The sequence below is a fragment of the Eretmochelys imbricata genome, chromosome 6, assembly GCF_965152235.1.
Source record: "Eretmochelys imbricata isolate rEreImb1 chromosome 6, rEreImb1.hap1, whole genome shotgun sequence".
Taxonomy (NCBI): domain Eukaryota; kingdom Metazoa; phylum Chordata; order Testudines; family Cheloniidae; genus Eretmochelys; species Eretmochelys imbricata.
The window spans coordinates 6,757,995-6,776,867 of NC_135577.1; the positions used below are offsets into that span (position 1 = coordinate 6,757,995).

At 52.3% G+C, this 18,873-nt stretch overlaps 1 protein-coding gene and 1 long non-coding RNA gene across 2 annotated transcripts; one reads left to right on the forward strand and one right to left on the reverse strand.

Moving 5' to 3' along the window:
• Window positions 1-10,130, reverse strand: LOC144267035 (uncharacterized). The gene is made up of 7 exons (XM_077820677.1): window positions 10,040-10,130; window positions 7,046-7,146; window positions 4,137-4,278; window positions 2,812-2,903; window positions 2,427-2,553; window positions 1,897-2,010; window positions 1-1,553 (listed from the first exon to the last, which is right to left on the reverse strand). Exons 3-7 carry the CDS (start codon window positions 4,237-4,239, stop codon window positions 1-3), a joined length of 1,989 nt encoding a protein of 662 aa, XP_077676803.1. The 5' UTR covers window positions 4,240-4,278; window positions 7,046-7,146; window positions 10,040-10,130.
• Window positions 10,131-14,511: 4,381 nt separating this feature from the next.
• On the forward strand, window positions 14,512-17,199 carry LOC144267075 (uncharacterized). Its single transcript, XR_013346534.1, has 3 exons — window positions 14,512-14,700; window positions 16,102-16,295; window positions 17,032-17,199. It is a non-coding gene; the product is annotated as an uncharacterized LOC144267075 (long non-coding RNA).
• Window positions 17,200-18,873: the final 1,674 nt, after the last annotated feature.

Genomic DNA, 18,873 nt, shown 5'->3' on the forward strand with positions numbered 1-18,873 from the left:
TTAATCTGAAGCTACATTTGCGGTGTGGGGTTTCTTTTTCAAGTGCAGTTTTGCCAAGTGTTGAACAAGGTTTGATTTGTGATTGAAGCCTTTCCCACATTCAGTACATTTGTGAGGCCTCCCTCCGCAGTGCATTAACTCATGCTGGGAAAGGGAGAACTTCTGACGAAAGCTTTTCTCACACTGGGTGCATTTATAGGGCCGCTCCCCAGTGTGGATCCTCATGTGTTTATGTAGGGTTTCTTTCCGCCCAAAGCCTTGCCCACATTCAGTGCATTTAAAAGGTTTAGCTCCTGTGTGGGTTTTACGGTGAGTACAAAGGACCCCTTTCAGTCTGAAGCTTTTGTGACAGTCAGGACACTGATAGGCTCTCTCTCCTGTGTGGATTGTCTGATGGGAAGCAAGGTGCAAGTACTCTCTGAATTTTTTCCCACAGTCAGTGCAACTGTAGTTTTTCTCCTCTTTGTGGATCCTTTCATGTCTGCTGAGTGACGATCTGCAGTTAAAGCTCTTTCCACAGTCGGCGCATACATGGGATCTCTCTCCTGTGTGTTTTTTCTGATGCCATCGGAGGTGCGAGTTGTGGTAATAGCTTTTCCCACACTCAGCACAGCTGTAACGTCTCTCTTTGGGACGGACTTTCTGATGCACTGCTGAGCTTCTACTGAAGCTTTTCTGATCACTACTTGTACTCGGTTGTGCTCCCTGATTGGTGCTCTGGTGGCCAATGGGGCAGTTCAGTTTCTTGGAAATTTGTTTATGTTGAATAGATACGCTGCCTCTCTCCCCTTCCGGGGTCCCGTGCTGCCTTCGTGCAGCTCCCGCACTTCCACAGGCTTCTCCCCACTCAAGACTCTGAAGTTTCCCCAACAACATCCTGTCCTGCTCTGCTCTCACAAGCCCTTCCTTCTGGGGATTCTTGTCCCTGTTCTCACTCACCATCCCATCATTAAACCCTCTAGACGCCTCTCCTGAATGGATTCTCTGATGCTGAATAAGTCTGTCTTTTAGAATAAAGAGCTGGCCACAGTCTGGACACTTATGGGGTCTCTCTGACTTGTGGACTGTGTAACAATGAAGAACAAGGCTTGTCTTATGTCTGAAACTTTTCCCGCATTCATTACATTTATAAGGTCGCTCCTCTGGGTGAATTCTCAGATGTATCTGAAGGTTTTCTTGTCGAGAGAAGCCTTTGCCACACTCATAACACTTGTAGACACTTTTTTCTACATCAGTTTGCTGACAGTGCTGAATAAGGAGCGAACTGTTATTGAAACCTGCCCTCTGTTCATTGACAGTATTTGGTGTCTCCCCCGTAAGGATTACCGGGTGGGCACTGGTGTCCTTGGATTTCCTCAAACCTCTTTTGCTGTGAGTGGATTTACTCCTGCCTGGAGGGTCTCCCCTCTGCCGTCCTGCCCTGCCATGGCTCTCACTGGCATCTGCCCCGTCAGGGCACTGTAGTCTCCCTGAAAACATCCTGTGAATCTTCACTCTCACAGCCCCTTCCTGCTGGGGACTCTCCTCCTTGTTTTCACTTGCTATCCCGGTACCTGTTGGGAGAGAGAATCCAGATGGGATTCATTCCATGTGCTGGGGACGGAGGGGGCAGAAAAGGGATTGGTCACCGATAAGAGAACCTGACAGGTAGGAATTAAATTCCCCAAATCTTTCCACAGAAGGGAAAAGGGGTCAGTTCTGCCTCAAAGTCCCACCTGAGCCCTGAGGAAAAGGCTTCTGCCAGGGGTCAGGCAGAACGAGTGGGAGCCACGACTGACACCGGCCAGGAGGACAGGGCACAATAGTGAGTCAGATGAGTACTCAGTGGGTTTGCTGGAATTCCAGCTTTTCCCTCAGTCCCAGATGGTTTCTCAGTTGGTGTCACTCATTCCTCACCTGTCGTAGTGCCTCTTGGGATTTCCCTTTCCTCAGAGCCCTGAAGATCTGGGAACCATGGCTCTTCCCCTCGCTCCATCTGGGACAGCACATCTGGTTTAGCAATAGGAAATCCTGCTCAATGGAAAGAGGTACATGCATCACAACATGTCAAGTATTTGTCGATCACTTAACTACAAAGAACAGCAAAGAAAATCTTGGAATGAAGGGGAAAGACATAATCCATATAGGTTTACTTGTGGCACCTTAGAGACTAACCAATTTATTTGAGCATAAGCTTTTGTGAGCTACAGTAGCTCACGAAAGCTTATGCTCAAATAAATTGGTTAGTCTCTAAGGTGCCACAAGTACTCCTTTTCTTTTTGCGAATACAGACTAACACGGTTGCTACTCTGAAACCAATCCATATACGTTGTCAATTATTCATGAAACCCCCTTTGGCGACCAGATTGTCTGGTGGGAAATGGGTTGTGTTCCTTATAGGAGATTTAGGCCATGTCTACACTACGGGGACAATAGCAACTGCTCACCCAATGAGAGGAGAGTCTCGTAATTCTCCTGTATGACATCTCTGTAGAGTTCCCTCTGCTTTTCATCCAAAAGAGCCCATTCATCTTCAGAGAAGTACATGGCCACCTCCTCAAATGTCACTGGCATCTGAAATGATATGTGTCCTCCACTCAGCACCTGCCTGCTCTGGCCACAATCCCACCACTCAGACACAAGCTGAGCAGAAAAGGGCAAAGCCATCACTGTCAACGCAGCATTGCGGGGGAAGGAACCCCATTTCCCATTATCCCAACCTCCTCCAAACAGCAAGAGATGCCTGACTCAGCCTGCCCTCAAAGCTCCCCATCCCGCCAGAACTCAGCCCCAGCTCAGGCCACTGCAAGCAAGCACCATTTCACAACTCACCATAAAGCCAAACCTACGGAGCAAGGCCACCATATCCTGGTCTCCTTCATTCCCCTTATCATAAGGAACAAACAAATAAGGCACAGGAAGATCTAAAGGATAATAAAGATACCATTAGAGGGACCCACACAGACACACATGATCCTGGATCTTACGACTCTACTAGGAACAGGGACCTACCCGCTCTCCACGTGCCACGAGACAACCAAATGCTGTTCTGATGATTTCACAAAAGAATAAATGGACACAAATCAGGAATTATAACATTCAAAAACCACTAGGAAAACTCTTCCGTCTCCCTGGTCACTCAATAACAGACTTAAAAGTAGCAATTTTTCAACAACAAAATTTCAAAAACAGACTCCTACGAGAAACTGCTGAACTGGAATTAATTTGCAAACTGGACACCATCAAATTAGGCCTGAATAAAGACTGGGAGTGGATGGGTCATTACAAAAATGAATTTCCCCCTACTGTTACTCACACCTTCTTGTCAACTGTTTGAAATGGGCCACCCTCATTACCACTACAAAAGTGATTTTTCCTCCCTTGGTATTCTACTGTTAATTGAATTGTCTCATTAGCACTGACCCCTCCACTTGGTAAGGCAACTCCCGTCTTTTCACGTACTCTGTGTGTAGATAGATAGAGACAAGATGGCCAGTGTTACTCTGGTGGGTCCTGCGCTTTTCTTGGCGGGGAGCTAAGATGCCACCCCTTGCCCCTGTTCTTGGAGCGTCGATGGCCCCACTAGTGGCCCAGGAAGGTGATAAAGGAGGGAAGCAGGAGAGGGGTCTGGGTTTGCTCCTCACTCTGAGCCCCAGCCCCTCTCAACCCCTACGGGTTCTTACCCTCTTCCCCCTTGGGTGGGGTACCTGCAGTCCTTAGATGCTGGGGAAGGGAGTCTACCTCCCATACTGGGCAGGGTCCCCCTTACTTCAGTTCTCTGATTTTCCAAGTCTCACAGCACACCTCCAATCTCCAATCCTCTCCTCTTCCCTTGTCTGCCTGAAGCAGGGGGTTTTATTAGGTTCCTAACAGGGCCTTAATTGACTGCAGGTGGTCCAATTAACCTGCAGCCACCTTCCCTAGTCTACAGGGAACCACACCTTAATTAGCCTTGAGTTTATATATTTCCCCTCTAGCACTCTCACACTGCTCCCTGGCCCTCTTGTATCACAATATATATACCTGCTACTTTAGTTTCCACTCCATGCATCTGATGAAGTGGGTTCTAGCCCACAAAAGTTTATGCCCAAATAAATCTGTTAGTTTCTAAGGTGCCACAAGGACTCCTCGTTGTTTTTGCACAAACAACTTGTTACCTAGTTGCCGTGAATACTGCAGTTTCTCTCTGAGGTCACAGCTCAGTTGTGGTCCTGGGTGGTGGAAGATCTGAGACGTTGAATTGGACAGGGGCTCCATCATCTCAGAAATGCCTTCTCTTCCAATCACACAAACTGAAACCTGGGAAACATAGACGTTGTTAGCTCTGCGTGAGGTTCAAAGTTTTCATCTGAGGGCCAGTGAGAAGTGCCTCTCAGATTCTCTACTAAACAGAGTTATTGAAAGCCAATGGGCCTGCCACACACATGAAAGGAGCTCTGTGTCCCCCCACATTTCCATCTTCCAGTTTTCACCAGTATCAGTTGGGTTCTGCCCATTGATGACTAGAAGAGATCCCTCCATTTTGTATTTCTTCCTTGTAGCCTTCTGCCCAAACCAAGCCTTCTTCCTTCCTGTGCTGCTTTTTTCTTCCTAGTGAACCCTTTCCGCACTCAGGTGATGTTACCTCAGTTCTGCCTTTTATTTGACTGATCATGGCACCTCGGAATATCAGATCACAATTGCACTCATGCAGGTAGTTGGCTCTTTTTACGCTTTTTAATGAACATTATTATTATTTATTTGTGTTACCTTAGAGTTCAGGACTTTTAATCATGGGACAAGACCCCATTGTATCAGGCACTGAAAAAGGACACAACAAAAAGACAGTCTTTACCCGCAAAGAGCTTCGCTTGTAACATAATCCTTCTACATTTCAGGGGCATCACTCAAACGTTTTACAATTTTCTCATGAGTATGAATTTACAGAATTTTATTTAATGGCAACCTTTTTGTTTGAACTTGTACCAGATCCAGATTTAACTGTTCCTTTTTCAAGACCCTTAAGGGATTTGAAATGTAAAGTACTCCATAAGGCTTTCATTTCAACTATATGCCTTATTCCATTTTCCTTTAGCTGTAGAGAGTATTCAAGAGGGGGGGAGGAGGAAACCCTGACAAGCAGTCTTTTTGATATTGGTATGGATGGTAACAAAATTCCTTTTTGGGGGGGGGGGGGGGGGAGAGAAGCAGTTAGTTGAAATGGGCTGGAGCTGTTGCTTCTGTTGTTAGAGTCTGATCTCGTTTCTGTGAAGACAAAACCAGACAAATGCACAGAAAAAGGGAGAGGAAAGAACAGCAAAGATAGAAAATGCAGTTCTGTCTCGCATGCTGACTCGCAACTCTGCTGTTGTAGAAACGGGGGAAAAGGTACTTGGTTGTATTGCAAGGTTTGCAAATTCCTCATCCCAAAATTGGGATTTTCAAATCTTATTTGATTAGATGCTACAAAAAAAAAAATCACATTTCAACCTTTCGAGTGTTAATAAAGATAAGAACTTACAACTCATTTGATTTGTACCTAAAACAAACTTAAAACTGATGTTGGTCTCTGTCTTCAGATTTTTAGAAACAGACTAGCTCTTGTCACATTTTTTGCTCTAAGTCCAGATTGGGGAAAGATTGAAAATCTTTCCCCCCCCCCCCCATCCCCCTACTCCTCTTGCCTTTTTAAAGCTGCACATTTACAGAAATGGTGAAAATGTCACGCACAAGTGGTTAAACTTGCTGACTAGCAGAAATTTTAGGCCTCGTGTCATTTTTACCCCTGTATATTTCCTCCTTTTAAAAAGAAGCAACCAACTAATGTTCTTTGGAACCAGTTTTGCATCCATGAGCCATTTGCTACACCCAAAGGTAGTAAAATACACTGGCATTTTAGTCTATGATAGACCTTGCCCACCAACATTTCAGTCTATGATAGACCTTGCCCACCAACATTTCACAGCCACTGAGGCAAATTAGCCCATCCCAGAGTCTAATTCGAACCACTAGAACTGTGCTGTTTCACATAACAAAATCCATCACCAACACGTTCTTTTGTTTTTCCAATCACAAAAATCTTGAGGGTTGCAATAGCCCTTTCCGATGGTTTGAAACTCAATTTACAGCCCTGAATTAAGCTGCCATTCAGTTAAAAAATGTTATCTAAGCAGAAGTTTGCTTTAGCAACTTAACCTTTAACAATTTAAAACACTTTATCACTTTTGCATTTTGCTTAAAAATGCCTTTATGTTGAAGGTTCCAAGTTATTACCAGTTAGAGAAACTACAAAAGAAAACGAGAAACAAAGCATTTGTACAAAGATTTTAAAACCAGTAATAACTATCAAACAAAGTTACAAAAACCTCTGATTTTTTAAACAAGAACATTAGCAGATGGCTTTGCATGCTCAGACAAAACAAGCTCAAACACACTTGGATAACAATTGGTAGTTTGCCAGAGTTTTCAGTTACTGAGTATGTACGTTAACCTTAACCAATTTTGGTCCACTGATTTCTGATCATACCCCTGTTGTTTACCAGACACGATCGAAACACAATCCTAGATTTATAGGATTTACAAATCTCATTTGATTAGATGCTATCAAAATCACAGTTAAACCTTTCAGAGATTAACAAAGCTAAGAATTTACAACTCACTTCATTTGTAGCTAAAACAAACTTAAAACTGAGGCTGTGGCTTAAAACTTCCCCCACTGATTTTTGATCCCACATTCCTCTTGTTTACCAGTCATGATCTTGACACACTCTGAGTTAGATCAGCAGGCATGTTTGTTGGGAGTAACCCAATCTGTCTGTCTCCCTTTCAAACTGTTTCCCATTAACATTTGTTATAGGTGCCTGGAACATTTTATAAATTTTTAGCCATTTTTCCACAGTTGGGGTAGGCCTATCTGGCCCCAGTTATTACAACAGGTATACATGTAATGTAGCATGTATTACCGCAGGGCCTCGGCAGTTTACCCATGGACCACAACTCCATTCTGCTAGACACAGCCGTGTGAAATACAAGTTTGGATGTAAATATCACTAGGCAGAATGGCGACTAAAAGGAAATAAGCACGTACAGCTTTCTTTCTTTCCGAGTCCAGCCATGAACTCTGGCGGTTCTTCTTACTGTTGCTGAGTCTCTGAGTTGATGGACTTTCTTCTTGGTGGTTTCTAGAAACTGGAAAACAGAGATTCTAGTAGGGTAAAATATTTCTGTAACTCAGAAAACACCTATTAAACAAGGGACCCACGGCTTGTCAACTATAGTTGGTTTTCAACCAATTGCACAAAAGAAATTATTTCTTCACAGGCTTTCTTTCATTGGAACCTTTGACCTTAAAGCTGTTGCATGTCTGAATTAATGACTCAAGATTGGAATTATTTAATCTCAGATTATTCATCAGAGATTAGTACAGCACTATACGGAAAGAAATAGCTACATTACCACCCTTTCTTGCTGACGTGTCTGTCCTGCATCTGGAAGGGATGTGCAGTCTTCACTCTGCCAACTAAGTTTCTGTATCAATTTGATTAGATAGGGTTTCAGACAAAGGAAACCTCATTGCCAAGCATATTCTGCCAGAAACATATGTTGCAGTGTCATTTCTATATATTCTCAGTTTACCTGATTTATGTGTGAAGACATGGTTAGAGGACAGCTGGGAGGATTAACAATTCTTTAAGATAGTATCTCTCAGTGGATCCTTCTTACCCCGCCATCATTCTTCCCTGTTGATTCCCCAACAGGAAACATCTGCTATAACAATCATCCCTTGCTGGCAGCCACTCTGACAATTTTTCCTAACATACTTAATTAACGTTAGGAAAAACAAATAAATATGCACATATACATGTCCACATCATTGTAATTTATTTATGATGGGGTTTTTTTATTTGCAAACTCGGTAATAAAAATATTGTACAATTGTCTCTATTCTTTACTGGACCTAAACAGAATAGAAACAAAACTAAAGTGCTTTGCATGTTCTTCTTGTCTTTTGTTGTTGTTGTTGTTTCTTTTGCTTTTTTAGTTGTCTAAAAGACTTTTTTAATTGCTAGCTAGTAAGTCTGCTCCTGTGAAAAGTGATATTTGTATGTTTGTTAAAATCACTTTTCACAGAAGCAGACTTGCTAGCTAACTGGGAGGCAGTGAAAAGCGCTATTAAAAAACATAAACATTTCACTTTTCACAGCAGATTTACTCAGCCCCAGCAAGCCGTGGGACAAAGACTTGGATGGGACGGTGGGTAGGGAGGCGGTGGCAGCCAGGGAGGATGGGGGGTGGGTGAGGGGCCAGGAGAAGCAGCAGGGGTCAATGGCAATGGGTTGGGTTGAGCATGGTGCCGGTGCCCAAAGCCCCGTGGCTGGGGACCGGGGCCAGAGGAAGCAGCAGGGTCCGGGGTCATGGAGGGCGATGAGCACAGGGCCAGAGCCCAAAGCCCCACGGCTGGATACTGGGGTCCCACAGCCAGAGGCCAGGGCCTGGGGATGGAGCCTGCTGCCGTGAGGCCAGAGCTTGGGGATGGAGGAGGCAGTGGGGGCCAGGGGTGATGTGCAGGGGATGGTGAGCCTGGGGACAGAGCCTAAAGCCCCATGGCTGGATCCCAAGGCCCCACAGATGGAGCCCGGGAGACAGCCCGCTGCTGCCTGGCCAAAGGCCAGAGCTGGAGGACGCAGCGAGGATCAGGGGGGTGAGCCCAGGGCCAGAGCCCAAAGCCCCACACACAGATCTTGGAGCCCCATGACCAGAGCCTGAGGCCGGCGCCAGGAACAGAGCCCGCTGCCGCGCAGCCAGAGCCCAGGGATGGAAGAGACAGCGGGTGACCAGGGCGACAGGCGGGGGCTGAGAGAGGTGGATCCTGGGGCTGGCACCTGCTGCCACGTGGCTGGGGCCAGAGCCTGGGGCCCCACAGCCAGAGCCTGGGGGATGGAGTCCGCTGCCACATGACCGAAGCCCAGAGCCAGAGGAGGCAGTGGGAACCAGGGACGATGTGGGAGCGATGAGCCCAGGACCAGTTGACGGATCATGCCAAAGCCCCATGTCTGGAGCCGGCCACCTGTCAGTGCAGGGCTGAAGTCGAAAGCTCGAGCCCCACCGCCCCTAGGAAGGTGGGGAACTCACACCAGCTGCCTGCTCCTCTGGCATTTCTGGCTCCAGAAGGGGGCAGGATCCAACCCCTGCTGGGGGTCCTGGGGGAGGGGTCACTGCTTCGTGCCCCCAATCACTGCCCAGGAGGCTGTGGCCCCAAGAAAAGACCCTGGTGGCCCCCCATCTGAGAAACACTGGTGTAACTAGCGTCATTTGAGGAGGTGGGGCAGCCATGCTGGCAGAAAACCTCCTCCTGTGGGCGTACGCGGTGTCTCCACGCACAGGCTCTGGTGGCCAAGGCTCTGTGGTGGAGACAATCGCAGCGTCCCCGTCATCAGGGCGGTCGTCCTGTTTGCCTGGGCAGCGGCAGAAATAAGAAGTAACGGTGTGATGGCTGCACATGGCCCAAGGTCTTCCTTCCTTTTCTCAGCCGACTGCTGTACATTGCTACACAGGCCTTTTAAAAAAGCATAACTTGAATTTAGGAGAACTGAATCTGAGCTTTGCCTTACACCAGGGTAGCTTACTCCCTTTTCCCTGCAAGCACCTTTGTAATAAAATAATTATATCCATATGCTGGGCTGGGGGCACTGGACCGCTTTAAACGCAGGGGTGGTTGAAGCACGACACCTTGTGCGTGTGGACAAGGCTCCCTCTGCACCGGGCCTTTTGCGTCTACCCCAGCAAGGCTTTTTGTCACGCGTTGTTTTGCGGGACAGTTGCTGGCCGGCTTGCAGGGGCCCCTCCCGGGCGTTGCGGGCTCGGACCTCCCCTCTTTGCACCCCGGGAACCGGCTGCGTGGGGAGGAGCCTGCAAGGCTCAGCTGCAGAGACCCCCCCCCCCCGCGCCCTGTGCTCCCCGGGAGCCGGCTGGGCTGGGTTCAGGCTCTGCCCCCCCCTTGTCCGGCCACGGCTCGGCCCGCGGCGGAGCTCTCTCGCCGGGGCAGCTCGTCTCTCCCTCCCTGCCCCGATCCCCGGCTCACCGCGGCGGGGAGGGAGGCGGCTCCCGGGGCGCTCACCAGCCGCGATCGCGGAGTCGCGCCCGCAGCCAGAGGCGGCCCGGGCTCGCTGAGTTGCCGGAGGAAACCAGCGCCGCCGAGGAGGGGAAGTTCCGCCGCTATTCGCTTCCCCCGACCCCCTGGCCGGGTCCCCGCCAGCGCCGGGCACGAGGGGCGGGGGCGGCAGGGTTGTCTCAGGTTTGGGGGTGCCCAGAGCCGGTCCGAGTCCTGCCCTCACACCGCACTCCGCCTGCGTGCTGATGCACATCACAAAATGAATGGGGTGGGGCTGAGGGGTTTGGGGTGTGGGTGGGGCAGAGGGTTGGGGTGAGGGCTGTGGGGTTTCGGGTGTGGGTGGGGCACAGGGTTGGGGTGCGGGGGTGAGGGCTGCAGGGTGGGGCTGGGGATGTGGGGTTCAGGGTGCAGGAGGGGGCTCAAGGCTAGGGCAAAGGGTTGGGGTGTGGGGGTGAGGGCTGCGGGGTGGGGCTGTGGGGTTTGGGGTGTGGGTGGGGGAGAGGGTTGGGGTGCGGGGGTGAGGGCTGCAGGGTAGGGCTGGGGATCTGGGGTTCAGGGTGGAGGACGGGGCTCAAGGCTAGGGCAAAGGGTTGGGGGGGTGGGGCTGAGGGGTTTGGGGTGTGGGTGGGGCTGAGGGTTGGGGTGCGGGGGTCAGGGCTGCAGGGTGGGGCTGGGGATGTGGGGTTCAGGGTGCAGGAGGGGGCTCAGGGCTGGGACAAAGGGTTGGGGTGCATGGGGTGCTGGCTCTGGCTGGGGGTGCGAGCTCTGGGGTGGGGCTGGGGATGAGGGGTTTGGGGTGTGGGTGGGGCAGAGGGTTGGGGTGCGGGGGTGAGGGGTTTGGAGTGTGGGTGGGGCAGGGGGTTGGGGTGAGGGCTGTGGGGTGGGGCTGGGGATGAGGGGTTTGGGGTGTGGTTGGGGCAGAGGGTTGGGGTGAGGGCTGTGGGGTGGGGCTGGGGATGAGGGGTTTGGGGTGTGGGTGGATCAGAGGGTTGGGGTGCGGAGGTAAGGGCTGCGGGGTGGGGTTGAGGGGTTTGGGGTGTGGTTGGGGCAGAGGGTTGGGGTAAGGGCTGCGGGGTGGGGCAAAGGGTTGGGGTGCGGTGGTGAGGGCTGCAGGGTGGGGCTGGGGATGTGGGGTTCAGGGTGCAGGAGGGGGCTCAAGGCTGGGGCAAAGGGTTGGGGTGCATGGGGTTCCGGCTCTGGCTGGGGGTGCGAGCTCTGGGGTGGGGCTGGGGATGAGGGGTTTGGGGTGTGGGTGGGGCAGAGGGTTGGGGTGCAGGGGTGAGGGGTTTGGGGTGTGGTTGGGGCAGGGGGTTGGAGTGAGGGGTTTGGGGTGTGGGTGGGTCAGAGGATTGGGGTGCGGGGGTGAGGGCTGCAGGGTGGGGCTGGGATGTGGGGTTCAGGGTGCAGAAGGGGGCTCAAGGCTAAGGCAAAGGGTTGGGCTGCGGGGGTGAGGGCTGCGGGGTGGGGCTGAGGGGTTTGGGGTGTGGTTGGGGCAGAGGGTTGGGGTGAGGGCTGCGGGGTGGGGCTGAAGGGTTTGGGGTGTGGGTGGGGCAGAGGGTTGGGGTGCGGGGGTGAGGGCTGCAGGATGGGGCTGGGGATCTGGGGTTCAGGGTGCAGGAGGGGGCTCAAGGCTAAGGCAAAGGGTTGGGGTGTGGGGGTGAGGGCTGCGGGGTGGGGCTGACGGGTTTGGGGTGTGGGTGGGGCAGAGGGTTGGGATGCAGGGGTGAGGGCTGCAGGGTGGGGCTGGGGATGTGGGGTTCAGGGTGCAGGAGGGGGCTCAGGGCTGGGGCAAAGGGTTGGGGTGTATGGGGTGCTGGCTCTGGCTGGGGGTGCGAGCTCTGGGGTGGGGCTGGGGATGAGGGGGTTGGGGTGTGGGTGGGGCAGGGGGTTGGGGTGAGGGGTTTGGGGTGTGGGTGGGGCAGAGGGTTGGGGTGCAGGGGTGAGGGCTGCAGGGTGGGGCTGGGGATGTGGGGTTCAGGGTGCAGGAGGGGGCTTAGGGCTGGGGCAAAGGGTTGGGGTGCATGGGGTGCCAGCTCTGGCTGGGGGTATGAGCTCTGGGGTGGGGCTGGGGATGAGGGGTTTGGGGTGTGGGTGGGGCAGAGGGTTGGGGTGAGGGGTTTGGGGTGGGGCTGAGGGGTTTGGGGTGTGGTTGGGGAAGAGGATTGGGGTGAGGGCTGCGGGGTGGGTCAGAGGGTTGGGGTGCAGGGGTAAGGGCTGCGGGGTGGGGCTGAGGGGTTTGGGGTGTGGTTGGGGCAGAGGGTTGGGGTGAGGGCTGCGGGGTGGGGCTGAGGGGTTTGGGGTGTGGTTGGGGCAGAGGGTTGGGGTGAGGGCTGCGGGGTGGGGCTGAGGGGTTTGCGGTGTGGGTGGGGCAGAGGGTTGGGGTGCGGGGGTGAGGGCTGCAGGGTGGGGCTGGGGATCTGGGGTTCAGGGTGCAGGAGGGTGCTCAAGGCTAAGGCAAAGGGTTGGGGTGCGGGGGTGAGGGCTGCAGGGTGGGGCTAGGGATCTGGGGTTCAGGGTGCAGGAGGGGGCTCAAGGCTAAGGCAAAGGGTTGGGGTGCGGGGGTGAGGGCTGCGGGGTGGGGCTGAGGGGTTTGGGGTGTGGGTGGGGCAGAGGGTTGGGATGCAGGGGTGAGGGCTGCAGGGTGGGGCTGGGGATGTGGGGTTCAGGGTGCAGGAGGGGGCTCAGGGCTGGGGCAAAGGGTTGGGGTGTATGGGGTGCTGGCTCTGGCTGGGGGTGCGAGCTCTGGGGTGGGGCTGGGGATGAGGGGGTTGGGGTGTGGGTGGGGCAGGGGGTTGGGGTGAGGGGTTTGAGGTGTGGGTGGGGCAGAGGGTTGGGGTGAGGGCTGCAGGGTGGGGCTGGGGATGTGGGGTTCAGGGTGCAGGAGGGGGCTCAGGGCTGGGGCAAAGGGTTGGGGTGCATGGGGTGCCAGCTCTGGCTGGGGGTGTGAGCTCTGGGGTGGGGCTGGGGATGAGGGGTTTGGGGTGTGGGTGGGGCAGAGGGTTGGGGTAAGGGCTGCGGGGTGGGGCAAAGGGTTGGGGTGCGGTGGTGAGGGCTGCAGGGTGGGGCTGGGGATGTGGGGTTCAGGGTGCAGGAGGGGGCTCAAGGCTGGGGCAAAGGGTTGGGGTGCATGGGGTGCCGGCTCTGGCTGGGGGTGCGAGCTCTGGGGTGGGGCTGGGGATGAGGGGTTTGGGGTGTGGGGTGTGGGTGGGGCAGAGGGTTGGGGTGCAGGGGTGAGGGGTTTGGGGTGTGGTTGGGGCAAGGGGTTGGAGTGAGGGGTTTGGGGTGTGGGTGGGTCAGAGGGTTGGGGTGCGGGGGTGAGGGCTGCAGGGTGGGGCTGGGGATCTGGGGTTCAGGGTGCAGGAGGGGGCTCAAGGCTAAGGCAAAGGGTTGGGCTGCGGGGGTGAGGGCTGCGGGGTGGGGCTGAGGGGTTTGGGGTGTGGTTGGGGCAGAGGGTTGGGGTGAGGGCTGTGGGGTGGGGCTGAAGGGTTTGGGGTGTGGGTGGGGCAGAGGGTTGGGGTGCGGGGGTGAGGGCTGCAGGGTGGGGCTGGGGATCTGGGGTTCAGGGTGCAGGAGGGGGCTCAAGGCTAAGGCAAAGGGTTGGGCTGCGGGGGTGAGGGCTGCGGGGTGGGGCTGAGGGGTTTGGGGTGTGGTTGGGGCAGAGGGTTGGGGTGAGGGCTGCGGGGTGGGGCTGAAGGGTTTGGGGTGTGGGTGGGGCAGAGGGTTGGGGTGCGGGGGTGAGGGCTGCAGGGTGGGGCTGGGGATCTGGGGTTCAGGGTGCAGGAGGGTGCTCAAGGCTAAGGCAAAGGGTTGGGGTGCGGGGGTGAGGGCTGCGGGGTGGGGCTGAGGGGTTTGGGGTGTGGGTGGGGCAGAGGGTTGGGATGCAGGGGTGAGGGCTGCAGGGTGGGGCTGGGGATGTGGGGTTCAGGGTGCAGGAGGGGGCTCAGGGCTGGGGCAGAGGGTTGGGGTGCAGGGGGGTGAGGGCTCTGGCTGGGGGTGCGACTCTGGGGTGGGGCTGGGGATGAGGGGTTTGGGGAGGAGGCAGGCTGCCCCACGGCTGGGGCCAGAGAGGAGGATGCCACAGTCCCCCCATTCCCCCCCCCCAGCAGCACACTCACCCAGCACTGTCACTGCACATCTCTAGGGGCCAGGCCCCTTTCTGGTCCAGGAAGCCCCCTCGCCTCCCCTGTGGTGGGTGCTGGGGGGGGCGGGGGGGGGCTGCCATCCTGTGTTCGCCTCCTCCCTCCACAGGCGGCAGCTGTGCAGCCACCTCATCCTGCCGCGGGTGCCCGTCCCTTTTGTAGCCGGCAGCGGCTGGCGAGGGAGCACGGCGCGGCGTGGCAGGCAGCAGCCTGCTGCCCAGGGCACAGGCAGGGACGCTCCGGGGGAGCATGCGGGGGAGGCAGGCGGGGCTGGGGGAGAGACCCAACCCCAAACATTGGTGGAGCCGGGCCCCCAGGCCCTGACTTTTCTGGAGCATGGGCACCATGGGCCCATATAACTCACCGTCCATGGGTTTATTTGACCACCTCTGTGGTGGTTTCTTCTCATTCACCAGACATGCTGCCATAGGTCAGCCAGAGAAATCACGGGATTTACCAGGACGCTGCAACTAACAACTCCAATACACACGGGTAAGACAGGTTTCCTCTGCCCTTGAACCAAGGTGGCCGTTCACATGTTCCGGAGGACTAGGGTTGCCACCTGTCTGGGTTTTACTTGGGCAGTCCGGTTTTTCGCTTCTGTGTCCAGGTGCCATTTAAGGTTGCCAGGTGCCAGCTTTTTGACTGGAAAGTCTGGTCAAAATGGGACGTGGCAGTGTCTTGTCAGTACAAAGTCCAATGACCCCCGAGTCGGGATCAGACGCCAGGTCATTAACCCGTGCCAGCCCGGATCACCTCCTGCCTGCAGGCAGGCTCCTTTTCAGGCTGCAGCAGCTGCCACCCCAGCCCCAGAACAGAGGGAGCCCAGTGGCAGGAGCGGGGAGGTGGAGACAATCCAGCAAGCAAGGGGAGCAAATCCAGGAGCGGGGCCTGAGTGAAGAGGGGGAGACTGGTGGAAGAGGCAGGGCAGGGGCAGGGCTTCAAGGATCCAGTTAGCAGCAGTTAGAAAGGTGACAACCCTACAGAAAACCCTATGATAATTCCAGAAACTGTGGAGACAACGTGAGTGTGAGATCCTGCCACACGGGGGACATCGTCTTTAAGAGTATACCCGCCCTGCCCCTGCTGGTGTGACCTCATACTCATGGTGAGTGCGAAGTCACGCCACACGGAGACCACTGTTTTTAAGAATGCGCTGTCCTCACTGGCATGACCTACGTGCGAGGTCATACTGCATGAAGGGTGCCATTTCTAAGAGTCAGAGGGGACAGAACATTGTCCCCCATCCAATACAATGTCTGGTTTTGTCCCAGTACTGAAAGGAGGACACACTTCTCAAAAAGAGGACCATCTGGTTTAATACGGGACTAGTGGCCTCCGCACCCTTAACCCTGCCCTTCCCAACCAGGACAACACACACTATGAAAACAAGACAACTTAACACTAAGATAAAGATGCACCAGCTGTTGGTGGAGGTGCTATCTGCACTGATCATTACACCATTCCCCACTTCCATTTAATAAGAGTTTGAAAACAGCAACCAAAATATTACTGCTGAAACTCCTAGGAATCCAGGTAGTCTGCCATCCACGTGGGTTTCTGGGTTGGTCTTCCCTCTGAAGCCCTGTATTCAGTCATGGACACATCAGTTTTGGTTTTGTTTTAACACCAGTGGTAGGGGCTTGGCACATATGGCATTCACTTTGTATTTCCTGGTTTTCAAAGGTTTAGGTTTAGCCACTTTTCAGTCTGGAAGGACATGAGGCACCACTGAGCAGCCCTAACTTGGCATGCATTAATGACTTTGGGAGGCATTTAAATAAGGGATAGACACTACAAGTCTCTACTTAGTGCCCCAGTTCCAGGAGTCATGTGATTACAGCAGAATCTCAGCTTTCATTAAAAGAAAACTATCATCTGTTATTTTTACAGAGGCCAAAGAGTGTGCTTATTCACCTAAAAAGGAGAGAAATTCCTGGTCTCCATAGGACACTCCTCAAATAAGGAGACAAGGTCCTTTCCCCCAAAGAATTTCCAGTCTACATATTGGATTTGGTTAGCACTTTGCAGTGCAGAGCTGGAAGATAGGAAGCTAGGAACCCTGAAGAAGTTGTTCGTGTCTTGAGGTGAGTGCATTGTTTGCATATCTAGCCATTTTATCCCGTCTTGCAATATTTGGTGCTTTTCTTAAAGCCTTGCTCATGGAGTCAGGTGATCATGTGAGATCTCTGCTTTAATTTTTAAAAAAGTGTTTACTAACCTTCTCTAAAGGTTGTTCTTTGAGACATGTTGCACACGTCCATTCCTTCTAGGTGCGTGTGCACCCCAAGCACAGTTGCTGAAAATTTTCCCCTCAGCGGTACCTGTCGTTAAGGCACCCAGCCATCCCCTCGCCCCCTCCATTCCTTCTTTCCAGAAAACTACGATGTAGAGGGCAGGAGGGTGGATCGCAGAATAGACACATGCAACACACCTCGAAGAACAACAGTCTGAGTCGAGCAGCACTTCCAAGTTGCCACCCTCCTATGCCACAGGTTCAGCACGTCCCTATCCCCACTTTCCCGTTACAATTGTTCTGGTAGTAACCCGCTTGATGAGAAAACCCCACAGGATTTTTGGGCACTGCAGGGATCTCTAGCTTAGGTAAGAGGAGCATTGCTGCAGAGTAAATGGGGAAGCCAAAAACACAAAAGAGACAGGGAGGGAGGGAGGGAAACAACCAGCTTAACCATAAAAGTTATTTATTGCCAGGTAATAACAATTCAAGGAGAACCAAACAAACAATACAGCCACATACAAGTGTTGGGATATATATATACACATACAAACATCGTGATTCATATACCATGTAATGTGTTATAGGTCATTGAGGCCTGATATGAATGACGCGTACTTGACATGAATACGTGCGTTGAAAGTTGGCAACTGAAGCAAGAACTTAAGGTCAAGGACTATTAGAACTATTTGGGCAAAAACAATCTTATGTTCCAAGAAAAATACAGAAAATCATCAGAAAAGAAAACAACACCAGCTGGACTGATATAAAATTGTATAAGAATTGGAGGAAATGGCACATTGGATCATGGCGGCCTGCCCAGGATTGTGTCTTTGGAATTGTGTGGGTAGAAGGACTAGTAAACGAAGGCAAAGAACGGATGACGCAATGGAATGCGTATAAATGGTTTCCTATGATTTTTACAAATCAGAATTGTTTATTGATCCAGAGCCCCATGTGGATATAGATGTGGTTTTTGCTGGCTCCCTGCATCTTATGATCTTATCCTGACGGAAGGAACCTCAACTGACCATTGGGACCATTCTGACCTTTGGACTCTGGCATAGTATGTTTGGGGTGTGAATGTGGAGTGAGAAAGGTTTGTTTTGTAATCAGTAAAGAGCATTTAGAGTATTATATACCAACACAGCATCCGCTATCTACTTGCTTCCCATCCCGTAGGGAGACCTCTACTGCGGGTCTAACACAAGGTCGTCCGCCTAAGAATGCTGGTCTTGGCTGCAGAATGGGCAACTGTATCCTAGAAAGCAGTGGCTCTGAAAAGGATTTAGGGGGTCACAGTTGACAGACATCTGAACATGAGCCCCGAGTGTGATCCTGCGGCGAAAAGGGCTAACGTGATGTTTGGATGTATAATCAGAGGAGTAATAAGTAGGGCAAGAGTGATTTTAATCCTGTGTACCACATTGGTGAGACTGATACGATAATACTGTGTACAGTTCTTGTAGTCACATTTTACAAATCATGTTGAAACACTGGAGAGGAGCCACAAAATGATCACAGGGCTAGACAAAATACCTCACAGTGAGGGACTTAGAGCTCAATGTGTGCAGCTTCTCAAAAAGAAGATTCAGAGTGCGGTGACTTGATTACAATTTAAATGCCTTTACGGGGAGAAAATGCTGGGCCCTAGAGGGCTGTTTAATGTAATGGAGGAAGAGCCACTGCCAAGGACTGCAAAATGAAGCAAAACAAATTTGAATTAGGAATAAATTCCCAAGTTTTAAAGGTGAGGGTGATTAACCACTGGAACAAACTTGTGAGGGAAGTGGTGGATCTCTGTCTCTTGATGTCTCCAGATCAAGGCTGGATGCCTTTCTAGGTGTTCTTTAGGCAAACATAAGTTATTGGCAAAAAGAACAGGAGGTCTTGTGGCACCTTAGAGACGAACAAATTTATTTGAGCGTAAGCTTTTGTGAGCTACAGCTCACTTCATCGGATGAATCCATCATGCGTCCGATGAAGTGAGCTGTAGCTCACGAAAGCTTATGCTCAAATAAATTTGTTCGTCTCTAAGGTGCCACAAGACCTCCTGTTCTTTTTGCGGATATAGACTAACGTGGCTGCTACTCTGAAGTAAGTTATTGGGTAGCTGGGTGAAATGTGATATAGCCTGTGATATACAGGAGATCAGATTAGATTATCTCATATATAGATATATAACCCTATGGAACTCATTTCCACTAGATAGCATTGAGACTTGGACCTCATGGAATTTTGAAAAAGGGTCGGATAGAAATATAGATCATGAGAACCTCCAGAGTTACACTAGCTGAACTAATATATAATGTATATATGAGGAATCTGTTTCAGGGCACAAACCAACAACTGGTTGACAGGATTAGGCAGAAACTTTTGCTAGGGACAGATTTTGCCATAATTGTCCACTCGGGGTTTCCTGCATGATC